Source organism: Rhea pennata, chromosome 11 (genome assembly GCF_028389875.1).
Source record: "Rhea pennata isolate bPtePen1 chromosome 11, bPtePen1.pri, whole genome shotgun sequence".
Taxonomy (NCBI): domain Eukaryota; kingdom Metazoa; phylum Chordata; class Aves; order Rheiformes; family Rheidae; genus Rhea; species Rhea pennata.
In genome coordinates, this window is record NC_084673.1 from 863,192 (window position 1) to 889,525 (window position 26,334).

The following is a 26,334-nucleotide window of genomic DNA, read 5'->3' on the forward strand; positions in this document are numbered from 1 at the left end:
AGCCAAGATGCCACATGCACCAAGTGCATTGCGTTAGCACAGAGACAGATGGAATATGGACCCAGTCAGCCGCCTTTCCTGCACTCCTCAGCACCAAGTCCTGCTCCCTGCTACTGCAGGCCACAAAACACCCAAAGTGCAGCTGCACTACGCTGCACACTCAGGAGAGTCTCTGTCGGTGTGCGCATAACCTCTCTGTTAGACCTCGCTTTGGTAGAGCAGCAGCTGGAACAGGATAGGCAATTCTCAGGCCTGGTTTGAGCCTGGTACATGCCAGGAACTATTTGTAACACGCAGGCTGGATTCTCCATCCTGTTCTGGAGGCCAAAGGAATCTGCCAGCATAGACACAAACTGTCCTGTGCCAGCTGGCAGCAGAGCCTGGGGGCCTTCATGGGCACGTTTAATTGACTCACATGCACAGAGCCCAAGTCCAGCGCACTCTGCAGAGGAGATGTTATGCTAGGCTTCACAGAGAGCTACCCCATCACCAACCAGTATTTAGAGTAGCCAATATTCTTCAAACGAGAAAAATAAGGTGCTGAGACGTTTTGGACCACGTTGCTAGAACTGGCCCCATCTACAAGCTAGACAGAATCTTTATTTTGTGGTTGCCCAGCATCAGTCAGGCACTTTTGGGAATTTCACTGATGGATCACCCTAAGGCTAAAGATGCAGAGTAATCCTGGCGCCCATCAGAGAGACTCAAGATGAAAAGGACTACCTATGCAGCTAATGTGTGAGAGAGAGAGAGAGATGGAGAAGGACTCAGGCCAGGAACACCAGAACGCCTAGTGCTAACCAAACTCCCAAGGAAGAGAGCTCAGTGTGATAGCAGCAAGGTGTGCTAACAGCCCTTGGCAGCACAGAGCTACTGAGCTACTGCAGGGTGCAGATAGATGTTGCCCAACACCGCTTTTTTTAGAGTGCAGATTTCACGCTGTCATTGATATTAGAGCGTGAATGAAGGGATCAGAAAGCACAAGGCTTGACCTGAGTTTACTGGAGATACAGGAACTACTGAAGCTTGCTGCAGCCTCCTCCTCCTCCTTTCTCGCCCTGGGACAGTGTTCTGGCACTTCTGAGAGCTCATGTAGCTCGCGGAGGAGGCAGATGAATCCCAGAGCCAGTGCACGGGTTGTACCGAGACAGCTGGCTCCCTCCTCCCCACGAGCCCATCCTTTGCAGCGTCCTCCGCCGCCAGCTTGCCAAACCAGCTTTGCTGCTGTGGGGTGGGAGTGGAGCCGGTGCCAAAGGCATGGGGCAGGCCCCCGCCAGCAGCCACTCAGACCAGCTCAGCTGATGGCACCCTCAGCTCTGCAATTTCTCTTGTCTTTCCTCAACTTAAAGCATACGTGTAACTGCCACCTGTAACAGTCCAACACATGTCACGTCACGAAAGCTGCCAGTTGCCAGCGCATTGAAACCTTGACGGAAAATCCCTCTGCAAGGGACTTCAGAGGGGCAGATCTCGTGTAGCCAAATCGAGACGCAGCAGCAAAAGTTGGCCAGCCAGCTGCTCTCTCCCAGAGAGGAGGAGAGTCCTGCTTTCTGTCCAAAGCCAGCTTCTACGGTCATTCAGAATTACCCGGTATCTCTGCATACCCCATTTTAAATGGGTCTCCTGATCCTATGCCTCTGCTATGCTGGATCAAAAAAAACCCAGCACATGGGCTTTGCAATACCTCCTCACAAAGCAAGGAAACACCGAATGTTTCTTAGAAAAGCAACAATTTTCTCTAAGCAGTTCTATAAACTACACTGAGAAACATGAGGAGAGAGGGAGAGACATTCCCCTTTAGCCCTGTAGGTCCCTGGTTTATAATTTGATGCTACAGGAACAAGTAGTGTTCATTGTTCTTCATTTTCACAGCTGCAAGGTTTAAGATTAATAAAATTATTATTTTTAAAAATATCTTGCCTCAGCAATTCATAATCAGTCTTGGCTGAAGAAGTAGAAACCTTATTTAAAAAAAAAAAAAAAAAGGGGGGGGAGAGAGAACACATACTACAGAGAGCAACTTAATGGGTGGTACGAACTCTATTTTCTACTTATATTTATACAATCTCTCAGGCTATTCAGCTGCTCTGACCAGCAGTTAAGCAATATGCAGTTGAGAATGCACGTTTACCTAACAGATAATTCAGTGACAAAAAAGAACTTCATCAGTTCCAAAATAACTGTGTGGACATGCCCAAAAATGGAAAATCCAGCACTCCTCAGAGGACTGCAACTTTCCAAAAGACAGGTTCCGCCTGATAGAGTGTAGAGTAAGTCAAAATAAAAAACAGCTTGAAGTCCACCATCGCCAAAACAAAAATGAGAAATTTCCAGAAGCTTTTTCTTCATAAAGATCAGAGACTCAGATTGTTTAATACTTAGTAATAATAGTAATAGTAACTGCTGCCTGTTGAACTTCACCAGCAGTTTCAAGGCAGCTTTCATTCTGAAGTGTTACTATCTGCAAAACAGAGCTGCCTGTTGGAAGGAAAAGAAAAACCCGTATCCCTTCCTACGAAGGTCATACTTCCAAGTACGCAGCAGCTTCACGTGCCGCAGGGCCGGTGCTGACGGGCGGCGCGGCCCGGAACGCGTCCCACCACGGCAGCGCGTTCCGGGCGCGCGGGTGCTGGCGCCCGCCCTGCCCCAGGGGAGCTCAGCGCCGCGCCGAGCGCCCGCGCGGCCCGCTGCCAGGGCGGCCGGCGGCTCCCGCCAGCGCTCCTCGGACACCTCGGGAGCCTGAGGCACCCGCCAGGGCAACGCGCAACCAACGCCGTTTTCTACGGGAGATGCCGACGCGACGTGACGCGGCTGCGCTCCAGGAGGACTTGCCGTCGCGCGCCGCTGGCTCTGCGGGACAGGAGAGCACCGCAGCAGGACCGAGAAGGGGCGACGCCAAAATCCACGAGCCAGACGGGACTCGGAACAGCACGGAAGCCACCCCTGAAAAGCAGCCACACCTGAGAGCGCTGTACCTACCAGTGTAACAAAACAAACAGATTAACAAAATAAATAAAGGAAGAAAATTCTCATTAAAAAAAGAGACAGAAAAGCTGAGTCTTCATATGGTGAGTCAAGAGGAAATGCTTCAGTCTGCAGCATCACTACTGCAAGCCCATACATTTTCAGTCACATCACAAAACACGGATAACACCCACAGCCTTTCAGGGAAGAAACCAAGAAAGGCAACAGAAGAAGGATGGAAAGCTGCATGCGCGTCTCATGCATTGCAAGAGAAAAAACATAATTAAACACATCAAATGATTTAATTTCTTGACCTGGTCCTTTGTGATGAGGCATGCAGTCACATCCTCAGGGCTCTCGGAGGACAACGATGCTCCACACCTGTGGGGAAGCTGTGGCTTCACACTAAAAGGAAGGGGCAGCTTTGGCTTCACACCTTCCCTTGCTCACTCCCCGGTGGGAGGAGCACAGCTCTTCTGCTTATACAAGGCACAACTGCCCTCAAGATCACGGGAAAACAGATCAGGAGCTGATTCGGGTTGGGAAACCCCCCACAAAATATTGTGTATTGTTTTTTTTTAAAGCTGGGCCAATGTTAGCCCACAACATGTTTCACCAGCATCTGTCTAAGCACGGAGCAGGGCCTGCTGCACTGCACTGCAATGAGCAACTGGGGATGGGGAGAGGCAGGAAATAAGGCAGTATTTCTGCTCAATGCTTTGTATCATGAAGCCATGCCCTGAGCATTCCTGTTGTGCAGAAGACAAGCATATGAACTAAGCGGTGCATGTAATCAGTAAAAACCAGGCAGTTCCCTAGGAGGATGTTAGGATTCCCGCAGGTCCTGCTGGAGTGGCGGATAAGGGTTTGTACCTAACCAGATGGCTCCCAAGGCTGCCACACACACGAGCAAATACGTGGAGAGGGAGTGAAACAGCTTCAGCATTTCCCAAGTCAGCAGAGTCTGGTACAACAGTTCACGCCGGGATCCCTGACCTCACAGGCGCCTCTTGGAAGCTGTCCTACTACAGGGCTCAGCAACAACGAGCTTTTAATTTCAGCCACAAAGCAAAGCAAATACTACAGTACCAAAGTGCAGGAGGAGGGAACTGCATTAGCAAGGAGCTCAGTCTAACAAACATACCAAGCAGCCCTGACACAAGGAGTAGGATATGCCTTGAAACTGGAGTATGCAGATACCACATATGTTCCTAGTCTTTCTTGTCTGCATTTGAAGATAAAGTTTGGGGTTTTTTAGGGTTTTCTTTTCCTTCTTCCTCTCACTTTTTTAAAGTTTCTACTTAAAGCACATCTGGTTTAGATTTGCAGTAACTTAGGCTTTAGATTCTATGCAGACTGACTAAAAGCCCTGGAAAATGAGCTTTTCTATCCTCTACCTTGCTGAGGAAGAGACTCTCTTCTTCCTACCTGTTCTGAATATAACCCTCAACAAGGCAAGTGATTGTCAGAGAAAATGTGCATTAATGGCACAAGAAATGAAATTACTGCATTTACATACAAGCACAGAAGCTTTCTTGCAAGTTGAGCATTGCTTCAGAACTGCTCTAGGGGGTGGGGAATTCAAACTCCCATTCTACCCAGAAAGGCAGAGACAAGCCCATTTAAAAAACTCTTTTGTACAGGGAATCATATTTATTGGACATCATTATGCACAGCCTATTACAGCAGTGACCCAAAAGCCAAAGCAGTATCACTGCCATAAACGGTACTGTTGGATACCATTACTGCAGAATACTGTGGTCTCTCCCACATATGGGCACATGCACATACACACACAGAGCCAATCTCCTAGAGCAAGGAACTATCAAGGTCTTTGAGCTAAGAGCTTCCAGGTGTTCCTGTTATCAGCTTTGTAATAGGATGGTGTAAATCACATTCCCTAGTGCTGTAGCATAGCAATACTCAAGCACCCATGGGCCTCTTCAAGTCCTTAACAAGTTTTCATCCTATTACCATATACTTCTTTTTTGCAAAGGATCCTGGCAGAATTAGCACGTGCTCCGCACCTTATGTTTGCAGAGTGTAATTGGTTTAGGCCTAGGAAGTGGTCTAAATAACATTTTTTAAAGCAACTGACTGTTCTTAATCTGGACATAGGTTTGTTATCTTTTCAGACAAATAGGGCTGAGCAGTTAGGGTAAAAAAAGCAGTTTTGAAAATCTTCCTATAATAATTAGGACAAAGGCTCACAGCAAGCAAGTTGTTGCACACTTAAGCAAGCATCTTGCCAGCCTGGTGCCATTACTGGATGAAATTCCCAGTGAGGATGGAGAAGATCAGCAAGGAATGGACGAATACAAGGAGATACTATTGCTAGAGGAGAGCAGCATATTTTCCAGTAAGTCATTTTTCCTCTGCTGAAGTCCAGAAACAGCTTAACACTAACTGCTATAACATAACATGCTTTAGGAAAAAGGAGGGAAGTTTCCCTATAGCAGTGAGCCATTCCCTCCTGAGGGTCATCTCAAGACATTTCAGTGCTGCTAGCACAGGTAGAAAACAAGATCCACGGAGAAGCAAGAGACTTTCATAATGCTTCAGAGGGAAAGTGTTTTGGGTGATGAACAGTAGATTTGTGTGTGTTTATTTTCTGTGAAACCTTCTGGGACTAGAGGAGAGGCAGAGGGTTGTTATTTGGCTGAACTCGTCAACCAACTCTTTGGGTAGGACAGTTCAGAGAGTCCCTTGTTCTGTCCATAACTCGAAGCTCAGGTTCCCTGTGGTGCTTTCCAACCGAAAAAAAGATTCTGGCAAAACAGCAAACAAGCTATTTTTTCCTGTTAACACATCACTAAGCTGGCGTAATGGAGAATGCCTTCTCCAAATGCGGGAATGGCAAACTGGCCAAGCCAATGAGGCCACTGAGACCTTATTCAGTTGATCATACCTAGCCAGTGCCAATTCTTTGTTTTAAGAGCTATGCCTGTTGGTAGATGGTCTGATCCTGCATCCGTTAAAGTCAAGGCTCATGCACCAACTACTGCATCAGGCACGAGATCAGCAAAGTGCAAGGACAGCATCACAGGAAAAAACAAAATAAATGGATCAATTTTTAAGTCAGATCAATTTAGTACTAGCTGTACTAATGATCTTGGAAAGAAGAGTAGTTTCTTCACACTTGCTTTAACCAGTGGTATCAGAGGAGCTTTTATATAACTCTTATTTGGATACTAGATTCCTTAAGTATACCGAGTAATTTATTGAGTGGCTTTTCATGAGACAGAAGGCCCCTGTGTATCCACATGGAAGCCTTCTATGCACATCTTCACTAATATACAGTATGCCAGCTCACAGCTAAGCTGTCGCTGTAGGACAGAATATTTTTAATGGAAGTACCTAGATGCCAAATTCTGTTGGGGGGTGCAGAACTAATGTTTGCATGGAGAACTCCAGCATTTAGTGCACCAGCAGTGAAAAAGGCAAGTGTGTGACAGACCTCATTCCTTCTCCCATTTCTACAGAAATTTAAGTTTTGTTTAGGTATCTGGATCTAAACTGTAGTAACAGCCACAAATCTTAATGCTATACAGTCAAGCCTTTGTCTCTACAGAATTTTCACGAAATAGCACATGTGGTCTTGGCAGGAACCAGGGCAGGTCAGTCCAGGTCTGCCTTAATCTCATTACAATATTAGATTTTGTTGACACTGAGCTTACATTCAAAAGCATTAAATCCTCAAACACCATCTCTGACAACAGCTTAGAAATCTGTGGAGAGCAGATCTGGCCATGCAGACAACTGCACAGCTCCCCAGTTTGACAAGCAAACTTCCATGTACAGCACTAATAATCTGATTCTCTTCTGCACCTGAGTTATGGGGGATGCACATGAAAGCAGAATTTTCCTTGTAAGTAACTGCATTCTAGGAAGAAAAGTTCATCTGGTCCTCCTCGCTATAGATTCTCTCTCTTTTTTTTAACCCCTGCAGATACAGACACCACCAAACGTGCTATTGGAACGTTTTCTTTCCAGGATAAGATCTGAGCTGCGCAGAAAGGCTGGTTAACTGACACACAAATCCAGAAGCAATTCACAAAACTTCAAGGACTACAGGAATAAAGTTCTAAACTGCATATGCAACATTTGCATGAGAACCCAAAACTCTTTCAGATTCAAAAGATAGTTTACACCACTGCAACACTCAAATTAGTAAAGAACATCAACTTAAAATTTGATATATAACTGCAAGAGAAGATCACTTGAAAAAATAGATGTTTTTGCATTATCCCACATACAGAAGAACACAGCAAGCAGATTAAGAAAAAAAATCAAAATACTGAGCCAGAGAGAGAAAATAATATAAATACACCATTCTTATAATGACTACGATGCCACAGTCATCTACTTCCTGATACTTGTTTATTGACTGAAATATGCTGTCTGCTTCAAATTTTGTCTACATAATGCTAATACAAAGGCCACTGCAGCATGGGGCTGAGAGCTTAGAAACACAAACAAGTTACTGCCCACTGGCTGATCCATGATAACTGCCTGTGTGAAACTCTTACCCAATCAAGGATAAGAAATATTAGCCCAGTCTGCTTTTACCAAGGGCTACGAAAATTAAAATTACCTTACCTTTTGGGTTAGGTTATTAATGTGCCTACAGAGTCATTACGGGTGAGCTGGTACGTGCCAGACTTGCCATATGGCTACATGCTTGTGTGTCTAACCTGTCCGAGTCAGAATGCATTTACGGATACTGCATCCCAGTTTCACGAACAATCTCTTGATACGGAAAATTCTGCAATAACAGAAATATCTCAGCCTGGAGACATGTACAAACAGGACTAGATTTTTTTTTTTCCTTTTGATCTGTGAGTTTAGAGAAAGTATAAGACTTCAAAAAGATGAAGTTTGTCCGTTAGGTATTAGTGACCAGCACTACAAGATAGATATTGAATGTGGTGCTATAATATAGGCAACCTGAACACGCGTTCTTTTGCCTTTCTAAGATGGGCAAGGATTACACCTCAGCCCTGTCAGATATCATAACTGGCGAATCCCCTCAGCGGAGGTAAGATTAAGGCACTGCGACCTAAGCTTTCCTTCCACGCGACTTACTCCAGAACATCATTTTGAAATGCAGACATGGTCCAAACGCTTCATGGGCGCCCTGACCCACCCAGCGCCTCCTCCAGTCTGGGCTCTTCCTTTCTGAGCTCCCCAGGCCTGGAGGGCATCACGCAGAACCGGGACTAGTACAACGAGGGAAGCCACCACCGACAAGCGCTGCCCGGCACTGCCCAGCGCCTCGCTCCCGGGCCTTGCAAGGCCAGGCACGGGGCCCTCGTGCCACGCGGCGACGCTGAACGCGGCTGCGAAGAGCCTCCCGAAGGTCCCGAGCGCCTGCAGGCTTCCCAGACGTTCTGCAGATCTTCCCGTGCGCTCGCAGCCGAGAGGCAAAGGTATCGCACTTTTCAGGGCTAAATAAAGCAGCTCGAGAACACTGTTGACTTACAGAGAGAAAGAACAATTGAGCAGCAGATGAAAACACGGCCATACGGCTGTGCGGCTGAGCTGGCAGACTACCCAAACTGCGGATTTGTGAGGGGAGAGGGGGAGGACTCGGCAGGGAAGCAAATTTAACCTCTAAGTCTCTTTTCCTTTCCTTAATCAGAGTCAGGCTGCAAGTATATTTTGGTGATGTCAGTACAATATATATAGAACTAAAATTGTAATTTGGCACTTCTAGTGATTCTGAATACTTTTGGCACTAAAAAGAAAGGATACAGCCAACTTTACAACAAAAATATCTCATATTTCTGTCCCAAAATAACTTACTTGCTATCATGGATTTTTAAGCCCAAATTAACAACTACAAATTAACAATACTTTTCCTTGCTTTTGTCAGTTTTATTTCTCACTGGGCTCGATTTTATACTTAGTCATCTTATGCTGTCCTATGCATAGTCAAGGAACTTTTTTTCCCCCTTCAGGCAGCCAGAGGAAAACACCACTTTCAAAGGCAGCAATGTGGCCGTAAGAGCACAACAAGCCAAATCGCGACACAAGGGCTTGCACAGTTCTCAAGACCAAGTTTTTCCAACCGTATTTTACTTCCTTCAGCTGGTAACATTTCAGAGTCAGTAGGGGAAAATAATCAATTTCTCTTAATCTCTTGAAAAGCAACAGGATTTTAAGACACTTAGCACCTAAGAACACTTTGTATTTAGTTAACAGCCATACTGTGCTTCAAGCAAAGCACTGAAGCAAGGATCTTCTCTAGCACCCAAACGATCCTCCTCCAACAGAAGCACTTCAGAAAAGTCACAAGTCACGAATGCTGCTGACAGCAATCTTTTAGTGCAGCTCCCTCCATTACAAGTAACACTCGCTACAAAATCATCAAACCACCCTTAACCAACACGGGAGTTCCTCCTCGCTCTGCCTTCACACACGCAAGTTGAGCCAAGTAAGGCAGGATTTTTCCAAGAAGGGTTTCCAGTGTTGGCCTCCAAACAAGGGAAGAGCGCCGATACCCTTGGAAAGCATTTACCCTTGCAGACTCTTTTAGAAGTTTGCAGTCTCTCCTTCAAGGGACAGACTGAAGAAACAGGTACAAGATGAGAAGGGAAGTGGTGGGATTCTGCTCCTCATTAGGAAAGTGAAAGGAAGCTGAAATTTGCATTCATCAACCTGTTTAGCTGCTCTCAGGTTCAATTTATCAAGCTGTCCTCCACCGACCTCAAGCCAAGAAAACCCACAACTAAACTAACACTCCAAGCCAGATCTAACCCCACGGATGCATGCCGTGAAAGGGAACACCCAAGTGAGAAACTGTCTCCGTCAGGGTTTGCCACCGCACTGTTCCCACACGGCCTCTTCCCTCGCTCCGAGCGCGCAGCAGCACAAGGGGCGCACGTCCTTCTCCTGAGTTGCACAAGACTGCAATGAGGATCCCGGAGAAGAGTTCATGCAGCTTGGAAGCAGAAGGTTTCTGGCCAAAGCTCGCCTCATTGTGGGCTCCCCTTGCGTACCTGCTGCAGCACCAGGAAGCGCAGGAGCAGCCGCCTGCAGAGGCGGCACTTCTGCTCCAGCCGGGCTGACGAGAACAGCCCCAAGCGAGCTCCCGGCTAGCGTCAAAGACCGAATCTCCGACAGGGATAACCTCCAGCACATCTCCGGTCAGAGGCCTTCTCCTCCCCCTCCTCCTCTCTAGGATAATCTGTGGGAAACGACAAGTCGAATCTCCCTGAGCCTTCTCTCCCTTCTGGCCCATTACTCACGTCCTAGAGAAAATCCTGGGCATGTGCCCTGCATGCCACACATGGAAATTATTTAAGGGATTGAATTAAACTAAAAGTTGTCAAGATCTAAAGAAATTCTGACAGGGAAGACTCAAATCACAAAAAGTCTCAAGACAGGGATATAGAAGCGAGTCAACAAGTCTCAAGTAAATATGCAGCTGAAATGCTGCTCATTGCAACACACTACAGGCAGGATCACAAATTCACAATGATTCACTGCTAACTGTATTGACATGAGAGGCACTTTTACATCCTACAGCCATTTTAACGAGTATAATGTAGCAGTCAGTCTTAAAACTGGGAAATGAAAAGGAGTGTGTGTATTTGTAAAACAAGCAATCCATTTGAACTAAAACGGCACACTCACCAGCCAGGCCAGTGTTAATGGCAGCATTCAGTATTATCCATTTACAATTCTATTTACTTGCATGACTTTCTTAAAAAAAAAAAAAAAAAAAAAAGGCAGTCAAATCCACACATTAAACTACTACAAATAGATAATGGTGAACTGGTCTACTGGTAAACAGGCTATAAAAAGCTGAAAGCACATCCAAAAATCTCCAAATGGAAGTCATTGAAATGGTACTTACTAAACACCAAGTGCCTTGCTTGTGCTGCTACCAAGGGGGATTTTCTTGTCTTAAAAAAAAACCAACTCTCCAGAGATTCTGCTAGAATTCTCTCAAGATGTTACTGGCTAAAAGGCAGGTCTGGACCACTTCAACTGTCTGGACATTTGAAAAAACACTATCAGAGAAAAAACAACATATATATACTTTGCATCATGGACTTCTAACTCAAAACGACAAGGTTTCACCCAACACATGAACCGATAGTTGCATAAACTTTATGTATATAAAGTCATGCTTTACAATTTTATTATTATTATCACTGTTTGACAAATGGAAAATAAAAGACAACTTCAGGGTAGTTCAGGTTTTTAAGTCTAAACCTGGTATTTGTTTATGGTAGATCACGTAGAAGCCTAGCAGATCCTATTTCCCCTTAATAAGGAACTGCACTTCTTTTGTTGGTAGTTGCACAAATATGCTGTGCTTGCATAAATTAAAAGGCTACATGTATTTATTTCTAGATGTACTGTGTTGCATCCAAGCCTTCTGCAGTTTCCCACCACTGTATCAGGCTGAACAGTCTGTCATTTTGAGAAAGCAGGTGCTTGGCATTTCTACAGTCTGTGCACAAACAGGGAATTAAATTGATTTGCTTTAAACCTTATGTTTCAGTTTATTTGTTACTCAATTACAGATCAACAAACACATAGCCAATATAGAAAAATATAAAGCCACCAGAATACTATACTCAGTACAGTGAATCAGTATCCTGGAGCCAAAGGTTTAAACACCAAAATACAGCATGTCTACTTGTATATTTTTTAAACATCTGCATCTACCAAAGTTACTAAATGCCACAATTTGGCTGAGGAATGCATTATACGTATCTACTTTTAGAGACGAATTATGTTTTAGCATAAAACCAAAGTAACCAGTCAAGGACTGAGCTTCACCACAATAGACTAAAGTCAGAAGGCACTATTCTCCCATTTATACCTGCTCCTCAAAAATGTTAGTATCTACTTACATTAGTGTACCTATTCAGCAAACTCTTCAATGTTAACCTTCCACACATTTCAGTAGTTCAAAATGCCAAGAACTTGAGAGTATTAAACAAAATTTTGATAAGTCCAGGAAGGATACTCTAGGATTCTCTACAGTCTTCCCCCTTCTGTTGTTATTTATACCCAGGCTCCTGAATTGGAGAGTTCTCTACCGTGTGTCCAGAAAGCTTTCTAAACATTTGCACAAGATAAATGATAAAAGGCAGTGGAGAATCACAAAAAGACTAGTTACAGAACTATGCTATTTAGCTAATGCTGGCTAACTTTGGGTTTGCAAGATTTACACTGCTCACTAATATAAAAGGAAATAACGTCAGAATATCCCAATTTTTCTATGAAATCACTGCATCATTACACTGGATTTTCCAGTTCCAGCCCAACCTTCCTACCAGCACAGCTAGCAAATTTTGTGTTGACGCCGGGCGGTGCTGGAGCCCGAGCAGCTGATTTTACCCTGGTAAAGCTGCGCCCCTGCAATGCAGTAGCCGAGCTGAATCAGGAGCATTATTCAGTGCGAGCAGTTCAAAGCAGGGAGCTCTTGTTCCACAACTTTTCCTCCAGCTTTACACTGATCCAGCTTGACCAGGTAGTTTTCCATAGGGACAGTTCAAAACCGCCCAGATACCTGTGGCCTTGCTTGGCAATTAACTCTATCCCCCAACATGCTCCAAGAGGCATTTCAGGAATATTCCAGACAGGATGTATCAGGCAGGCTCTGAAATGGGGGATTATTCTGAAAGGACACAAGGGAAATTTCAGCAGAGGTAACTGCCACATGGCACAAGCAAAAGACCACTTGCAAAAGCCTATCCAACCCCTCACTTTTCTGACTTTTGCCTTGACAAGGGTTAGCTGATACTGTGGAAATGAACAAGAACACTTCTAATTTCCACGGCACAAGAAGACAGGCCCAGGCTCAGTGGTTTCACGGCTGAGAGTTAAGTCTGAAGTCCTGCTGCCTGTGCTGATTTTTGCCAGGGTGCCTCACCCACCAAGAAGATGAATGTGCAAGACCGCACCTGCGGATCAGAGGTCTGGCCCAGCGCGGCCGGGGCGGCCTCAGCAGTCGAGTCACCCGCACCACCGCGTTCCTCTCGCGAGCGTGCTCTCCCTTTTATCTGAACCCCATACTATCACTTCCTCTTCTATATTCTCAAGTTGTTTTGTCGATTATAGACAAGAGAAAACCCATTGCATCTACAGCAATTACAAACTGTGAGCCCATGGTGACTGTTAATGATTATTCCAAGATGAGACTTTACAACTTTGAGCTGCTAGATAACAGACAAGATCTAAACAGACAATCACCATAACGAATGGTTCGCACTCAAGGAAATTCCCTCTCCTGGTAAAGCCCCCATCACCTTCACTTCTCAGCTGCTTCAGGCACATCCCACAACACTGCTGAGCCACAGAAATGATTCATCAGCTGTTGCTGTACCAGTGATGGTGCAGGGCCACCTAGATGATGTAAATTAAAGGTATTTAGGCAACTAGATAGATAGTTGTCCCAATTTCCTATCTACATTCCGGTATGAATAGGAGTTGGAGAGGAAGGCCTAGAGTTTTAGGTTCTTCAACGACAAAAACAGACTGAGTACACCCACAAGAACTGAATCAAGAGCTACCTCGTGCAGGGGCATAATGGCCACTTTGGGGAGCGCCAACGGGACCCGGGAGGCAGCGTGGTGCCCGAGCCGGTCAGCACCCCGAGGACTCGCTGGTGGGCACGCTGGCAAGGCGCACGCTGCCCCGCACAGCTCCAGACCTCGGCTGCCAGAGGAAGCGCTCAGCCCATCAGGCTCCGTTTTCGTTGGTTCCTACAAGAGGGTGCTGACAGCCCTGGTCTTAAACAAAACACAAGGAAAACCCTTCACTGCAGACAAGATACTCTGTGTTTCCGTAGCTTCCTGGGGAGTTATCTGTGCTTTTGGAAGTTTACGCAATTTCTGGTTACTTCTTCCCTTCCTCCTTTGCCAGCTAGTTTTTCTAGGAAAGGTCTGCTGAGCCAGCAAAATCCCATTACCTCCTGTATTTGCAGCGCTTACACGAGAATTCATACTGATTAGAAAAGGGAAATGGTTTTGACCAAAGTGATGAATAAAGAGAAAGCATTTATGTTAAGAAGGGAGCTTGTTAAAATCTCTTTTGCCTTTTTTTTTTTGGCTAGACTTGGCAGAATTTTTCATCTTTTTGTAGACTATTCACATCTTGGAGGTATGTGGTGCCTACCATTTCATTCATATTAGTTTTCGTCATTACAGTCATCCAGATGAGGCTATTCCAGTCATTGGCTTCGGCAACAAAGAAGCTAAACCCATTAATACCATCTAAATCAACCAGCTGCCAACAAAACTAGCGTAAATGATTAGACCCTGCACAACATTTTTTTTTGTCTTTGCTTAGGCTGATGCAATCATAGCACTTATCACTAGTGTGCTAGCTAACGTTTTTGACCATATTTTAAGGTACATGTGTAAAAGTTGAAAAGATACAAGAAGTGACACAGGGAAGGAGTATCTGCAGCTCTTAGGAAAGAGCGGCAGTTTGGTGAACTGTTAAACCGCACGGGGCTGCGCAGCCTCAGGGGACAGCAGAATCCAGTCCAGAAAGACCTGACGGTCTCAGTCGGTACTTCCAAACCAGCGAGTCCCTTCGCATTTAACCGGCAGATCTGGTCAATAGGCAGAAACACGTATGTTTAACTGGAGGGCTGAAGAGCGTTTCTGGACTGGGAGCTCCTGCCTCCCCGCGGGAGGAGGGGTGCGCGCCGCGCCGGCCGGCCCCGCTCCGCTGCCCCTCGCAGAGCCCAGGCCGCCGGGACCGGCCCGGGGCAGCCCGCGCGGCAGCGCGCAGCGCCCCGCAAACGACTGCGCCCGCGGCAGGGCCCGTCCCGCACCCGCGCTCCCGCCGGCGGCACCTGCCGCGCGCGGTCCCCCCGCCCGCGCCCACGGCGCCCACGGCGGCCACCGCCCGCGGACACGGCCCGCAGGCGGCCGCCCCGCGCCGCAAGCCCGCCGGGCCGCCGCGTCCCGAGGGGCGGCCGGGGCCGGGGCGGCGGAGCGGCCCGCTGCTCCCCCGCGCCATTGTTCGCGGCGGCGGCGGCGGCGGCGGGGCGCGGGCGGCCGCACCGGCCCCGGCCCCGGCCCCGGCCCCAGCCCCGGCCCCGCCGCCCCGGCCCCGCCACCGCCGCCCCCGGCCCCGCCACCGCCGCCCCCGGCCCTCACCGCGGATGGCGGCGATGAGCGCGTTGCCGTCCTTGATGACCTCCTTGATGAACTTGTTGGTGCGCTCCAGCTCCTGCTCGTAGCACTTGAGCCGCTCGCGGAAGTCGGGGCTGTCCAGGTAGCAGTCGCTGAACTCCAGCGGCGGGTGCCCCATGGCGCCGCGGCCCCGGGCGCCGCGGCTCGGGCCGGCAGCGGCGGCGCGGCGCGGAGCGGAGCGCAGCGGGCTGCGGCGGGGCGGGTTATGGCGCGCTGCCGCCGCGGGGCCCCGCGCCGCGCCCGCCCCCGGCCGGTCCGGTTCGGCGCGGTTCGGCGCGGCCCCTCCCTCCCGCCGCGCCCAGCCGGGGCGGCCCGGCCCGGCGCGGCCCCGCCCCCGCCGCCGCCGCCGCCGCCGCCCCCGCGCCCGGCAGCCGCGCCGCCGTCGCCCGGCAACCGCGGCCCCGCCGTGCTCGGCCGGGCGAGCCGCGGCGCGCTGCGGGCCGGCCCGCTCGGGGGCCGCTGCGCGGGCGCGGGCGCGGACGGGGACGGTGTCGTCCCGCCCGCGGCGCGCCGCCTCCGCCGAGCGCGGCGGCTCCGCCCGGCGCGGGGGACGCGGCTGGCCGGGGCGGGCGGGAGCAGGCCGCCCGCCGCCGCCGTCCTTCGCGGCAGCCCGCGCCGCCGGCAGCTCGGCCCCGCCGCCGGCGGGCACCGCTCGCGGGCCGCTTCCCTGCCTCCCCTTTTACAGCCGCCGCGTTTCTCCCCGGGGCCTGTAATTCAGGCTTAACGTAGAAATTTAAAAATACATATATTTAATTTTGTCTTTTTTAGGCAAAAACAGAGTTTCTGAAAGAGACTTTCTTAAAGGTTTTATTACATAAAGTGTATTAGTAGATAACAGATCGCTTTAAAATGCTCTCAGAGGTCATGAAAAGGCAATTTTTATTTATTTATCACTACAAAGCTCGCAGATGTGTTGCATTTTTGCGTGTTTAATAAGAGTTGCTGTGGAGCCTGAGACTCAGTACATTAATGTGATAACAATCAAGTCATTAAGGTTGTCGCCTGCTCTGCTGCCCTCTGTCATCACTCACCTTTCCACAGTAATTACCGCCGCTTTCTCTCCACAAGGTACCCAAGACCACCCCGCGGCCGCCCTCAGGCCTGGGCCGCCCCCAGCGGTGCCCGCGGCCAGGCCGGGCGAGCCCCCACCCCTCAGTCCGCGTCCGAACCCCTCTGCAGGGCCTGGGGCGGCCTGCCCCCTCCTCCTCCCAGCCCTGGCTGCGAACGAGCAGCCCCAAGGGTGGCTTCATTTCAACACATGGAAACAGTCTAGCAAAGCCTGGGTTTTGGCCTGAATTCTGCCAGCTACAGTCAGGAACAAAAACTTTCAGATCAAATGTGGAAGGGTTTTTTTTCAGAAAGTTAAACTCAAGAGAAGCCCAAGGAAGCAAATTGAAAGCACAGTGTCGGTGGCTCGGGTTTTGTAATCATTGGTGTGCTCCACATAGCAGAAAATAAAATCAAAATAATTGATTTCTCAAAAACACTTATTCCCAAGGATTAATTTTAGTAAAGAAAAACATCATCTCCAACCCTTCCAGTGCAGCAGACATCTCCAAAATCAACTTTCTGCACAGTAACTTTAATAATCTTTGGCTCTACAAGAAAATTCCCTTTTGAACTCAGAATCAAATATAGCTGCTATCAGTTTGGCTGGAGATGAAGAAATAGTATTTGAAACTGCAGGATTTGGTCAAGCTGGAAAAACATGAAATGGAAAATAGCATGTTGCTGTAACCTAAATCAACTTCCATTTCCGAAAAGGGAATGGAATAGTGCAGGTTGTTCCCAAGAAACTTAGTCACATGTATTTTTGCCTCATGTATCTGAGTTTTGCTCCCTGCTGTGGCCTTTTATCATAGCTATGCAAAGATTAGTCATGCCCTATAATAGCAATAGAAAAACTCTTTTAAACGACCTGAAAGAAGCACACCTGCAAGAGATAGCTGAGGCTTGTGTAAGATGGAGGTTCGGCTGGCACTGGGAAAACCAAGAACTACAGCACCCAGGGGACTTCTGTAGGTAATCCACTGCAAGGCCTGGGATGAGGGCTCCTCTTGCTTTGGTCGTGCGCAGTATCTTTCTCCATCCTCTGGTTGACCTGGAAGTGTTGGGAGAGGCCAGGATTACGGGTGGGAAAACCAGAGTGAGATGTTTAGGAGACTTTTACAAATTGTCCTGCTTACCAAGCTGGAGGTGGGGCTATTCCCCAATTAACCAGTGTCTTCTTGCCTTTCAGCTGAACAATTAGGCTCAGAGCTAGCCACGATCGCCTAGTGATCAGAGTGAGGGTGGGGTCTGGTTTATGAAAACTAATGAACTGACGGCCTGGGCTACCCTTCTCATTTTCAGTTCTTCAGCTATTATGTTGCTTGTCCAACATGATTGATGATGCAGTATCTGCAGAAGATGGTTTAGAGCTGGAGGCAATATAGCTTAACTTCTGAAGTTTCTTCCTATCATTTCCCACAGAATTGAGGAAACAAGGGTTTGAAGAACAGCCCTGAAAAATGGCAGGATTCCCAGAAGAAAGGTATTGACAAGTGACTCAGCCTGTGGTTGCACGGCGCACTTCGTTAACGCGGTGCCTGGTCTCAGCGGGCGCACCCTCCGCTGCGGCCGTGCTACCCGAGGGCGCAGCTGGCACAGCACACGGCGGAGCTGCAGCCAGGGCGCCTGGGGAACTCGAGGGCTGGCGCCGCAGGAACCGTGCGCGTCCCAGCAGCGCCAAGCCGCGCAGCCCCCGCCGCGCCGCAGCGGGCTCCCCGCCGCAACGGCGCACGGGGACGGCGCGCGCGGAGCCGCCCCGGTGCCGGGCCTCGCGCTCCTGCTTTGCCTTCAAACCGCCGGGGCCTCGGGCTCCTCCAGCCTCGCTGCGGGCTGCCGTGTCAGCTTCTGCCCGCTTCCTGCTCAGCACACGCCGCTCGGTTCCACAGCATTACTGCGGGAGCGGAGGGCGGCCTGGGGCCGCCGCCCGCCCGCAGTGACGCCGCGGCGGCGGCTCGTCCTGCTGCTCCGGGCGCGGAGGCCCAGCGAGGCCGCAGCGGCTCCCGGGCCCCGCCACGTAGCCTCGCGCCTCTCCGCGCGCTGCCCCGCGCTGCCGGCCGCCGGCGGGGGGCGCTGCGGAGCCGGGGCGCCCGGGGCGGCGCAGGGAGGCGCCGCGGGGCCGCCGCAGCCCGCCGCGGAGCGGAGCGGAGCGGACTGGAATGGCGGCGGCGGCGGCACCGCCCCCATGGGCCCCCGGCCGGGGCGGCGCAGGGAGGAGCCGCGGAGCGGACCGGAGCGGAGCGGACTGGAATGGCGGCGGCGGCGGCACCGCCCCCCTGGGCCCCCGGCCGGGGCGGCGCAGGGAGGCGCCGCGGGGCCGCCGCAGCCCGCCCCGGAGCGGACCGGAGCGGAGCGGAGCGGCGGCGGCGGCACCGCCCCCCTGGGCCCCCCGGCCGGGGCGGCGCAGGGAGGCGCCGCGGGGCCGCCGCAGCCCGCCCCGGACCTGACCGGACCGGAGCGGCGGCGGCGGCGGCGGCGGCCTGGGCCCTCCCCCCCCCGCCGGGGCGGTGCCCGCGCGTTGCCATGGACGCTCTGCGCGTCGGTGACGCGCCGCGCGCTTGCTGATGACGTCGGCCCCCGTCTCCACGTCGCCCGGACGGCGGCCGCGGCGGCGGGGCCAAGATGGCGGCGGCGGTGGCGGAGGGGAGCGGGGCCGCGGCTGGGGCTGGCGGGGCCGCGAAGCCGCTGGTGAGCGCCGCGGGCCGGGCCGGGCCCTCCGGGCTCCGGCGGGGGTGGGGGGCAAGGCCTGGGGCCGGGCCGGGGAGAGGAGAGGGTGCAGAGCGGAGGCGGCGCCTGGGCCCGCGGCAGGGGCTCGCTCCCCCGGAGGCTCCGCCGTCCCCGAGCGGCCCGGCTGCTCTCCGTTCACGCCGGGGCTCGGCTGGAGGAAAGCGGCGCCGCACAGTGTCGGCTTGTGCTGCGAGGGCGAATGCGTGCAGCTCCTCGTTGAGTGGTTTCCCTTGGAGGCCGTGAAGGTGCCAGGTGTTTTCGACGTGTCGCTGTTGTTGTACAACTCTCTGGCATTGCATTAATTCTGTTACGGTAACACACGTGCAAGCTCTCCAGTTTCCCTCAGTTATTGCTATCTAAATAAATGAGGGAAGGCCAAGTTGCAAAGACACAGGAGTTGCTGAAGAAAACAGAAACGGTTTGCATGTTACAGAACGCTGTTTTAGACTGTGAGCCAGACTGTGGCTGGGCTCTGTTGTTCAGCTTGATGTTGAAATGTTGTATCTTATAATTCTGACCAGTCGTTTTTATCTTAAATGCCATTGAAAAACACCTGAAGTAAGTATGAGCTGTTTTTTTTTTTAAGGATTTCATAAACATTTAGTTTGCAGGTCTCTCAGATGTGTCAATATCTGAAGATATTCCAGTGGAAGGGGAAATTACTGTTCCTGTTGGATCTCACTCTCCTGATGAAGACTACTCCACTCTGGATGAACCCGTTAGGGATACCATTGTGAGTTTGTATTCTTTGCATGTATCTGTAGTAACACATGTGTTTTACTGATCTTATGTGCTAAATGTTACATAAAAATTGTCTTTTTTTTCCCTTGACTTTTACTTTTTTTGGAGGGGTGCCATTGAAAAACAAATTCTTGTGAATAAAAAAAGATCTAAATTACAAACCCCAGGTTTCTCTGTGATCTGAAAATGATTGCAGATGTAGATGTCTTAGATGGTGCTTGGGAGAAAACTGCCTTACTAGGATTTTTCTTGGTGATTTTTCTTTTCCCAGAGGAGCAAACAAGTTATTGTTCTTAATTAGGTGTTATTAAAGGATAGTGTATTATTGTGGTTTTTAAGGAGTGTAGAAAATGCAGGCATTGTTTGCTGCAGGGGATGCTATGGAAAATTTGGGGTTAGATCCTATCTTGATTTAAAGTTGATACTGCATCACTTCTTTCTGGTTTGTTTTAAGGTGTGATCTGTGTTTGTTTTTTTTTTTTTTAATTAAGTGATATATTAAAACTGCCTCTCCTTTATTTCAGATGAGAGATTTAAAGGCTGTTGGGAAGAAATTTGTGCATGTCATGTATCCAAAAAAGAGCAGTGCACTTCTTAGAGACTGTATGTATTAGAAGATTTTCATAATCTTGAAAGCGTTTATTGTCTATAGGCTTTGCATGTGTTGAAAAGGAAGAATTCACTAGAATGGGAAATCAAGTGTCCGTTTTATGTTCTTTCTGTTGTTTTGGAGTGATGAATAATGAAAAATTGGACTATTGAGGATCTTTTAAAAGGGGACATGTATCAATATATAGAACAGCCTTTAAATGTTAGCAGGTTGTGAATAAATTAATATATATACTATATACAGAATATGATGTAAGATGCTAAATAAGAAAATTATAAGGAAGTTTAGTATGGAAAATGATGTATCAGGAGTTGGAAAAGGATGCTTTTTTCACTCCAAGGAAAATACAACTGAATGTCATTCTATGATGTCATTATATATATATATATATTTTTTTTCCACTTTACCTACAGGGGATCTTTGGGGGCCCTTGGTGCTTTGTGTCTCACTTGCACTGTAAGTACCTGCAGTGGGTGGATTTGGTTTTATAGTCTTTTACATTGGGGAAATGAGAATTTAAAGGTTTCTGATTGCATGTGTTGAAGTTAAATTTTTCTGATGCATGTCTGATCTTCTACAAACAGATCTTCTTACAAAATGCATTTCTGATACTTAAATCCCAATAAGACCTTCCTCCTTTAAATATAAGAATTTAAGGGTGAACTCTTCTTAATCCTCTATGTTAGGAATGACTTTATTGAAAGCTTTCCTGATTCGTGTTGTTATTGATTCTAACACATTTGGCCAACTTCCTTGATCCTGAGCTGTGTACCAAAGCGTTCATTTAACTAGGAGCTGCAGTGTAGGTACCAGGTACCCTGGGAAACTGATGTAAGAAGAGAGGCTGTTGGAGTAGTTCATAGGTGGAAGGTGACTGTGACCCTGGGGTTGCTGGGCAGATGTGTAGGAGGATAGGGCAGGATCTCAGTACATGTGCTGTCACTGCAGCTGCAGCAGAGGTTCAGGTTACCCACTGGCCTCTGTGCAGTGAGGCTGTGTTGGTGTCTGCCCAGCATGAGGTTTAACTTGCACATGGGAGGTGCATGTGAACTCCTAAAGAGCTACAGATTGGACATCGTATTCCAATATTTGTTCCTTACTGTATTCAAATGAAATGTTTTATGCTTCATATGCAATGTTCAGGGAAAAAAAAGCAAAACCATTTGTCTGATACTTTTGCAATCATAAAAATTTCAAAATTTGAATTAACTCAGGTAAGCTTATCTGCTTACTTAGCTCTTGCATCATCCAGAGAGAAAAGATGTAGGGTATGTTCAGATCTTAAAACATAAGAGTAAATATTTACTTTGCCTTAGGAGAAATATATTTTTAAAAAGGTACACATTGCTCTTTTCCTTCTTTCTTTGCATTGAGCTTTAAGTTCTTCCTGTTGTTTACAATTTTTATATGCGAAATGTTTACAGAGATGGTAAGGACCTGGGAGGGAAAGAAGTGTGTGTGTGTTTTTGGGGGGGGGGGAGGGGGGGCAAAGCCTGGAAGCATGCAAGGGAGATTCCTCTTCAATACCTTGAATTCTTTCTTCACATATGGAGAAACTGAACATTGGGGAACGGTTTAAAATAAATTTTTCAGTGCAGTAGTTTTGCTCAGGATGGAGAGTGGAGGAGTTTGAGTGACACATGGAACTATTGTCATTGCACTTGGAAAAAAATATATTTTGTGGGATTAATAAATAGGTACAAAAGTTTTTTTTTCTCTTTTTTCCCAATGCTTAAGTGATAGCATATTCATAAATGAATGAGGTCCAAAGTTTTTACTGCTATTTCTTGTACTTCTTGCAAAGTTTGTTACCCTCCCGAAGAAGAGGAAAGTCTGAGACCAGCCGAAGGAGTCATTTAAGGCATTCTGAATAGCACCTCTGAAGAGGTGTGTCTGCCTGTCAGCCCCTCTGTCTTCCCCCTGATTACAGGGGAAGCAAAAGGGAATTAGCCTCTCAAGGCTGGTTTTTGCTAAGCTGTGAAAGGATGTGCTGTCAAGTTGGCATGGTTAAAAGCATGTTTAGTACTTCAGCTATGCCAGTTCATCTAGCAAATGTTATTACATCTGTCAATAAATCTGCATCCTGCATACATACTCAACATAACAAAAAACATCTAGCAAAATGCTGTAGCAGTATCTGCAGTGTACAATGTAATTTAAATCTTCAAATCAGCACATGCTCACTTTTATAGGTTATACATGCTGCATATAACCTGGGGTTATGTTAAGCTTTCTGTAAGGTTTACGTGTTTTATTATGCAGTGTACTGGCGGCTTTGAGAGTTTATCAATCTTTGTACTTAGTTTTTATTGTCTAGCCTGTTGTCTCTGATTTTATTCTCCTTTATATTCCTTTAGAGTCCACAAAAACAAGTGGACTGAAATGCCCTCAATTGAGCAAAAACATTTTTTTCTTTTCTATGCAAAATAGAAGATGCTACCAAAAATTAGAAAACGGATGAAAAATAACTGTTTGGCAACTTACCTGGGAATCAATATATCAGATTCCTATTCTGTCACCTATTCTTAGTCTGCAAAAACCCAGTCATCAGCTGTAGTTGACTTTTTGTTTCTATTACCTTCAACAGGATGCTTCAGGGTGGATCAGCAGATAGCAAAGAAGATGGAGGGCCCCAGTTTGCTGAGGTCTTTGTCATCATCTGGTTCGGTGCAGTTGTTATCACACTAAACTCAAAGCTACTTGGAGGAACTATGTGAGTGCTGGTTTATAGTAGCAGTTAAAATTATTTAGTTCATGGAACTTTTGCGGTGCTTTGGTTTGACTTTTTTTTCTTGTTGCTTGTTTCTAGTTCTTTTTTTCAGAGCCTGTGTGTGCTGGGTTACTGTGTCCTGCCCCTGACAGTTGCGATGCTGGTGTGCAGGCTGGTACTGCTAGCAGGTTCTGGGACTGTCAGCTTCATTGTACGTCTTATTGTAGTACTAGCTATGTTTGGCTGGTCAACGTTAGGTAAGTACCTATTAGCATTGTAACACTGTGATGTGCATTGAGTAGTGTGATGATTAGAGGTAGATCTGCATGCATTCTGCTATATAAAGCCAGAGGATGATGTTGTTGAAAGACTGTTTCCTAGGTTGGCAAAGTATTGTAGAAATAGTTCTTCCAGTGCTTGCATTGGCAGAGATTCAGCCTCTGCTTTCACTGATTTTTGTTTTTCTTTCTTTCTTCCTCTCTTTCATTTTTCTTTTTTCAAGGGGGGAGGGTCATATGCAAATTGCCCTTGGAGGAAAGACAGTAATTTAATATTCAACTCTGTGTGAACCTAGTGATGATCTTATTCCATAATCTGTATTATAAATACCATTAGAAAACACTAGGTTGATACAGGTACATTTGCATTATTTCTTGTTCTTAATTTGTAAATTTTAACCTTGTTAGTGTCAGTTAGCATTTATCTTCCTATATGATAAAGGAAGTTTTAACTGGTCATTAGAGACCATTGGAACTGAGCAATGGATTACTCAATTTTATTTTTTGTCTTTAAACTTAGTATTGTAATGCAGATGCTAATTTAAAATTGTTAAGATCTGTAGTGAATTGTATATTTCAAGTTTTGTGTTGTTCACATTTCAAGTATTTTTCGTTTTCTTTGTCATCAGCATCTACGGCTTTCCTGGCAGACAGTCAGCCTCCAAACCGCAAAGCTCTTGTTGTTTACCCCATCTTCCTCTTCTACTTTGTTATCAGCTGGATGATTCTCACCTTTACACCTCAGTGACATCAGATCAAAAGAGACTGTAATACAGACTGAAGGTTTTCATGAATGCTGCAGGTTAATCGTGGCTTTATCTCTAATTTATATATATGTATAGATAGCTATTAAAAAAAGACAGGTTATGGGATAAAGCCTGAGAACTGCAAAATTGGTCATTTGTCCCTCTTCTTGAAAGATACAGAAATCCAGCTACTGAGATTTTTATTTCACCCTGTTCTGTAGTTAAGTTTTAAATAAAAAATACCCACTATGACAGGGGACTGTTCTGCCTGAAGAATAGAAGGGGGAGACCTTGAAACTTCTTGAAGTTTCATAGGTGAAGATGAAGTTATAGGATCACATGACTTAACAGAATTCTTGCTTGTGCTTGGATTCTCACTGAAGACGAATATGCCTTATGAAATAATATAACTTAATTGCTGTTATGTGTTGGGGTGGGTAAGATGTGTGTTTGACTCCTGTTCTTTTTTCTTCATTCATGTATAGAATGGTGGGATGTATATTAAGTGCATCATAGGACCATAAACTTTGAGATCGGATTTTACTAAAGAGTAAGTTGGGTCCATTTTGCACTTAACTGGAGCTAGGCAGAAGGGAACTGCCTTTGCTTATATTAATGTATTGTATATTTATGTTTCAGCCACTTCACAGGTCAAGATAGTGTTTTAACCAAATGCCTTGAACACTGTAGTTAAACTAACTGGTCTATATGTCTTCTGAGAAGGGAGTGTGTTTACACTGGATAGTTGCAGATTTTTTCTTGTGACCCTAGATTAGAGAGTCAAAGTCCTAGAGGAGCACTCAAGACTGTTCTGCAACAGGGGCATAGCTATTGCTCTGCATATTTACAATGGAAAATTGAGCATCTGGAGAGTATAAAGTAGTATGTATACAAAAAGTTTTTTTTTTTTTTTTTTGTGAAGTGAGTTTAGGTTTTGAAACATGACATCTTTGGATGGTAACATACCAAACAAGAACTTAAGCCCAGAAGTTTTAAAAACAGACTTGCAGACAGAAAATAAGTTAGTTTGAAGGTAGTGGCTGCTATGAAGTAGGATATAAATTCTGGTCTTAACTACTTATATGTGACTTTTTTTAAAACATGGACAGTGTTTCACATAAATTATACAATTTTCAAATTGTTTCTTCTCTCTAGAGAGAAATAAGAAACTTTACTATGAACTTTTTGTCTAATACTTTTTATAAAATGAGAGGAAGCTTTCTTCTGTGACACTGTAGGTACACCTATGTAACCCGCCTGGAAAACCGTGTACATGTGTGCTGTTTGTGTTCAAACCTAGAAATTGAGACCTGGAGAGCTATTCTTTAAAGACTGTGCAGAAGTTATTTCTCACCTATTATTTTCACTAAGCAATACAAGGAAAGAGCTTTGGAATATCTGAAGGTGAAAAAGCTGCTGTTAAAATGTCACTTTTTCTGAAAATGAGCATCGTATTTCCTTTCTCTTGTTGTAGTGCAAATAGACCTGAAATTAAGTGGATCCTGTTGAGATGTAAATATGTTTGATTTGTATTTAAATATAAAAGTGCAGTTTCTGCTGTAAACGCTACAGATGCTTTAGCTGGGATGAAAATTGCTAAATGTGTAGATTTAAAAGTACATTTTACATTTCTGGGAGTGAGAAGAAGAAGGAAAGGAAAAAAAGAGTTATTCTCTGCAGGGACCATTGTTTAATGTCAAACAGTTGTTATCAGTGAGTGTGTGAAGCTGAAAGCTGGTTTAGCTGCTGTCCTTACACCTTGAGATGTATCTGTTCTTCGCTGCTGCAAGAGGAGCTGTAGCCTTTCATATACTTAGATATAAAATGGAAATGGGGAATTTTTGAACTTGCATAAATTATTACTAGTACGGAATGTGAATTTAAGTGTGCAGTTGTCAGTTCATCTAAACATTCATTTAACTTCATGAAGCTGAAAAGAAATAGTCAAGGGAAAAAGGAGGATAGAAAAGCTGTTTGCTAATACAGTTGGATTCTTTGAGCCAAATTCTTCTTTTCTGCTGCAGTACAAGAACTGAACCCTGCCTCTGTAAGTGCCCTTGGAATTCCATTTCTGTAGTATGTAATTTCCAGCACGTCTTGTGACTTAAGCTGATGTTTTATCTGAAAGATGTGATTGGAGTAACACTTAATTGATCCAACATCCTTTTGAAAAGGAGGAAGAGGATTTTGAAGGAGGAATTAACAAAAATAATCAGCTTTTTCTTTGCTTCTTTTTGACTTATAACCAAGCCTCATGATGGCTTTTTTTGTAATGTGCTGCTCTTGGCTTATGTTGAGGGGAGGGAATTATTTTTATATTTACTAGATTTATTTTTAAACT

The 26,334-nt window shown here is 46.8% G+C and overlaps 2 protein-coding genes across 5 annotated transcripts in view; one reads left to right on the forward strand and one right to left on the reverse strand.

The window, feature by feature from the left end:
• Positions 1-15,291, reverse strand: part of OPHN1 (oligophrenin 1) — an 88,424-nt gene extending 73,133 nt beyond the window's left edge. For all 4 annotated transcript variants that reach the window (XR_009959567.1, XM_062584559.1, XM_062584560.1 and 1 more), the window contains exon 1: positions 15,099-15,291. Coding sequence is in view for 3 of the 4 variants with exons in the window: in XM_062584559.1 (XP_062440543.1) it covers positions 15,099-15,252 (154 nt within the window). In the remaining variant the exon portion in view is untranslated. The remainder of the gene's footprint in view (positions 1-15,098) is intronic.
• Positions 15,292-18,773: 3,482 nt separating this feature from the next.
• On the forward strand, positions 18,774-25,493 carry YIPF6 (Yip1 domain family member 6; the record flags this gene model as incomplete). Its single annotated transcript, XM_062585022.1, has 7 exons — positions 18,774-18,869; positions 19,513-19,641; positions 20,174-20,252; positions 20,673-20,715; positions 22,847-22,972; positions 23,069-23,226; positions 23,877-25,493. Coding segments are annotated over 7 exons (750 nt in total), but the record flags the coding sequence as incomplete, so codon positions are not given.
• Between the last annotated feature and the right edge of the window lie 841 nt (positions 25,494-26,334).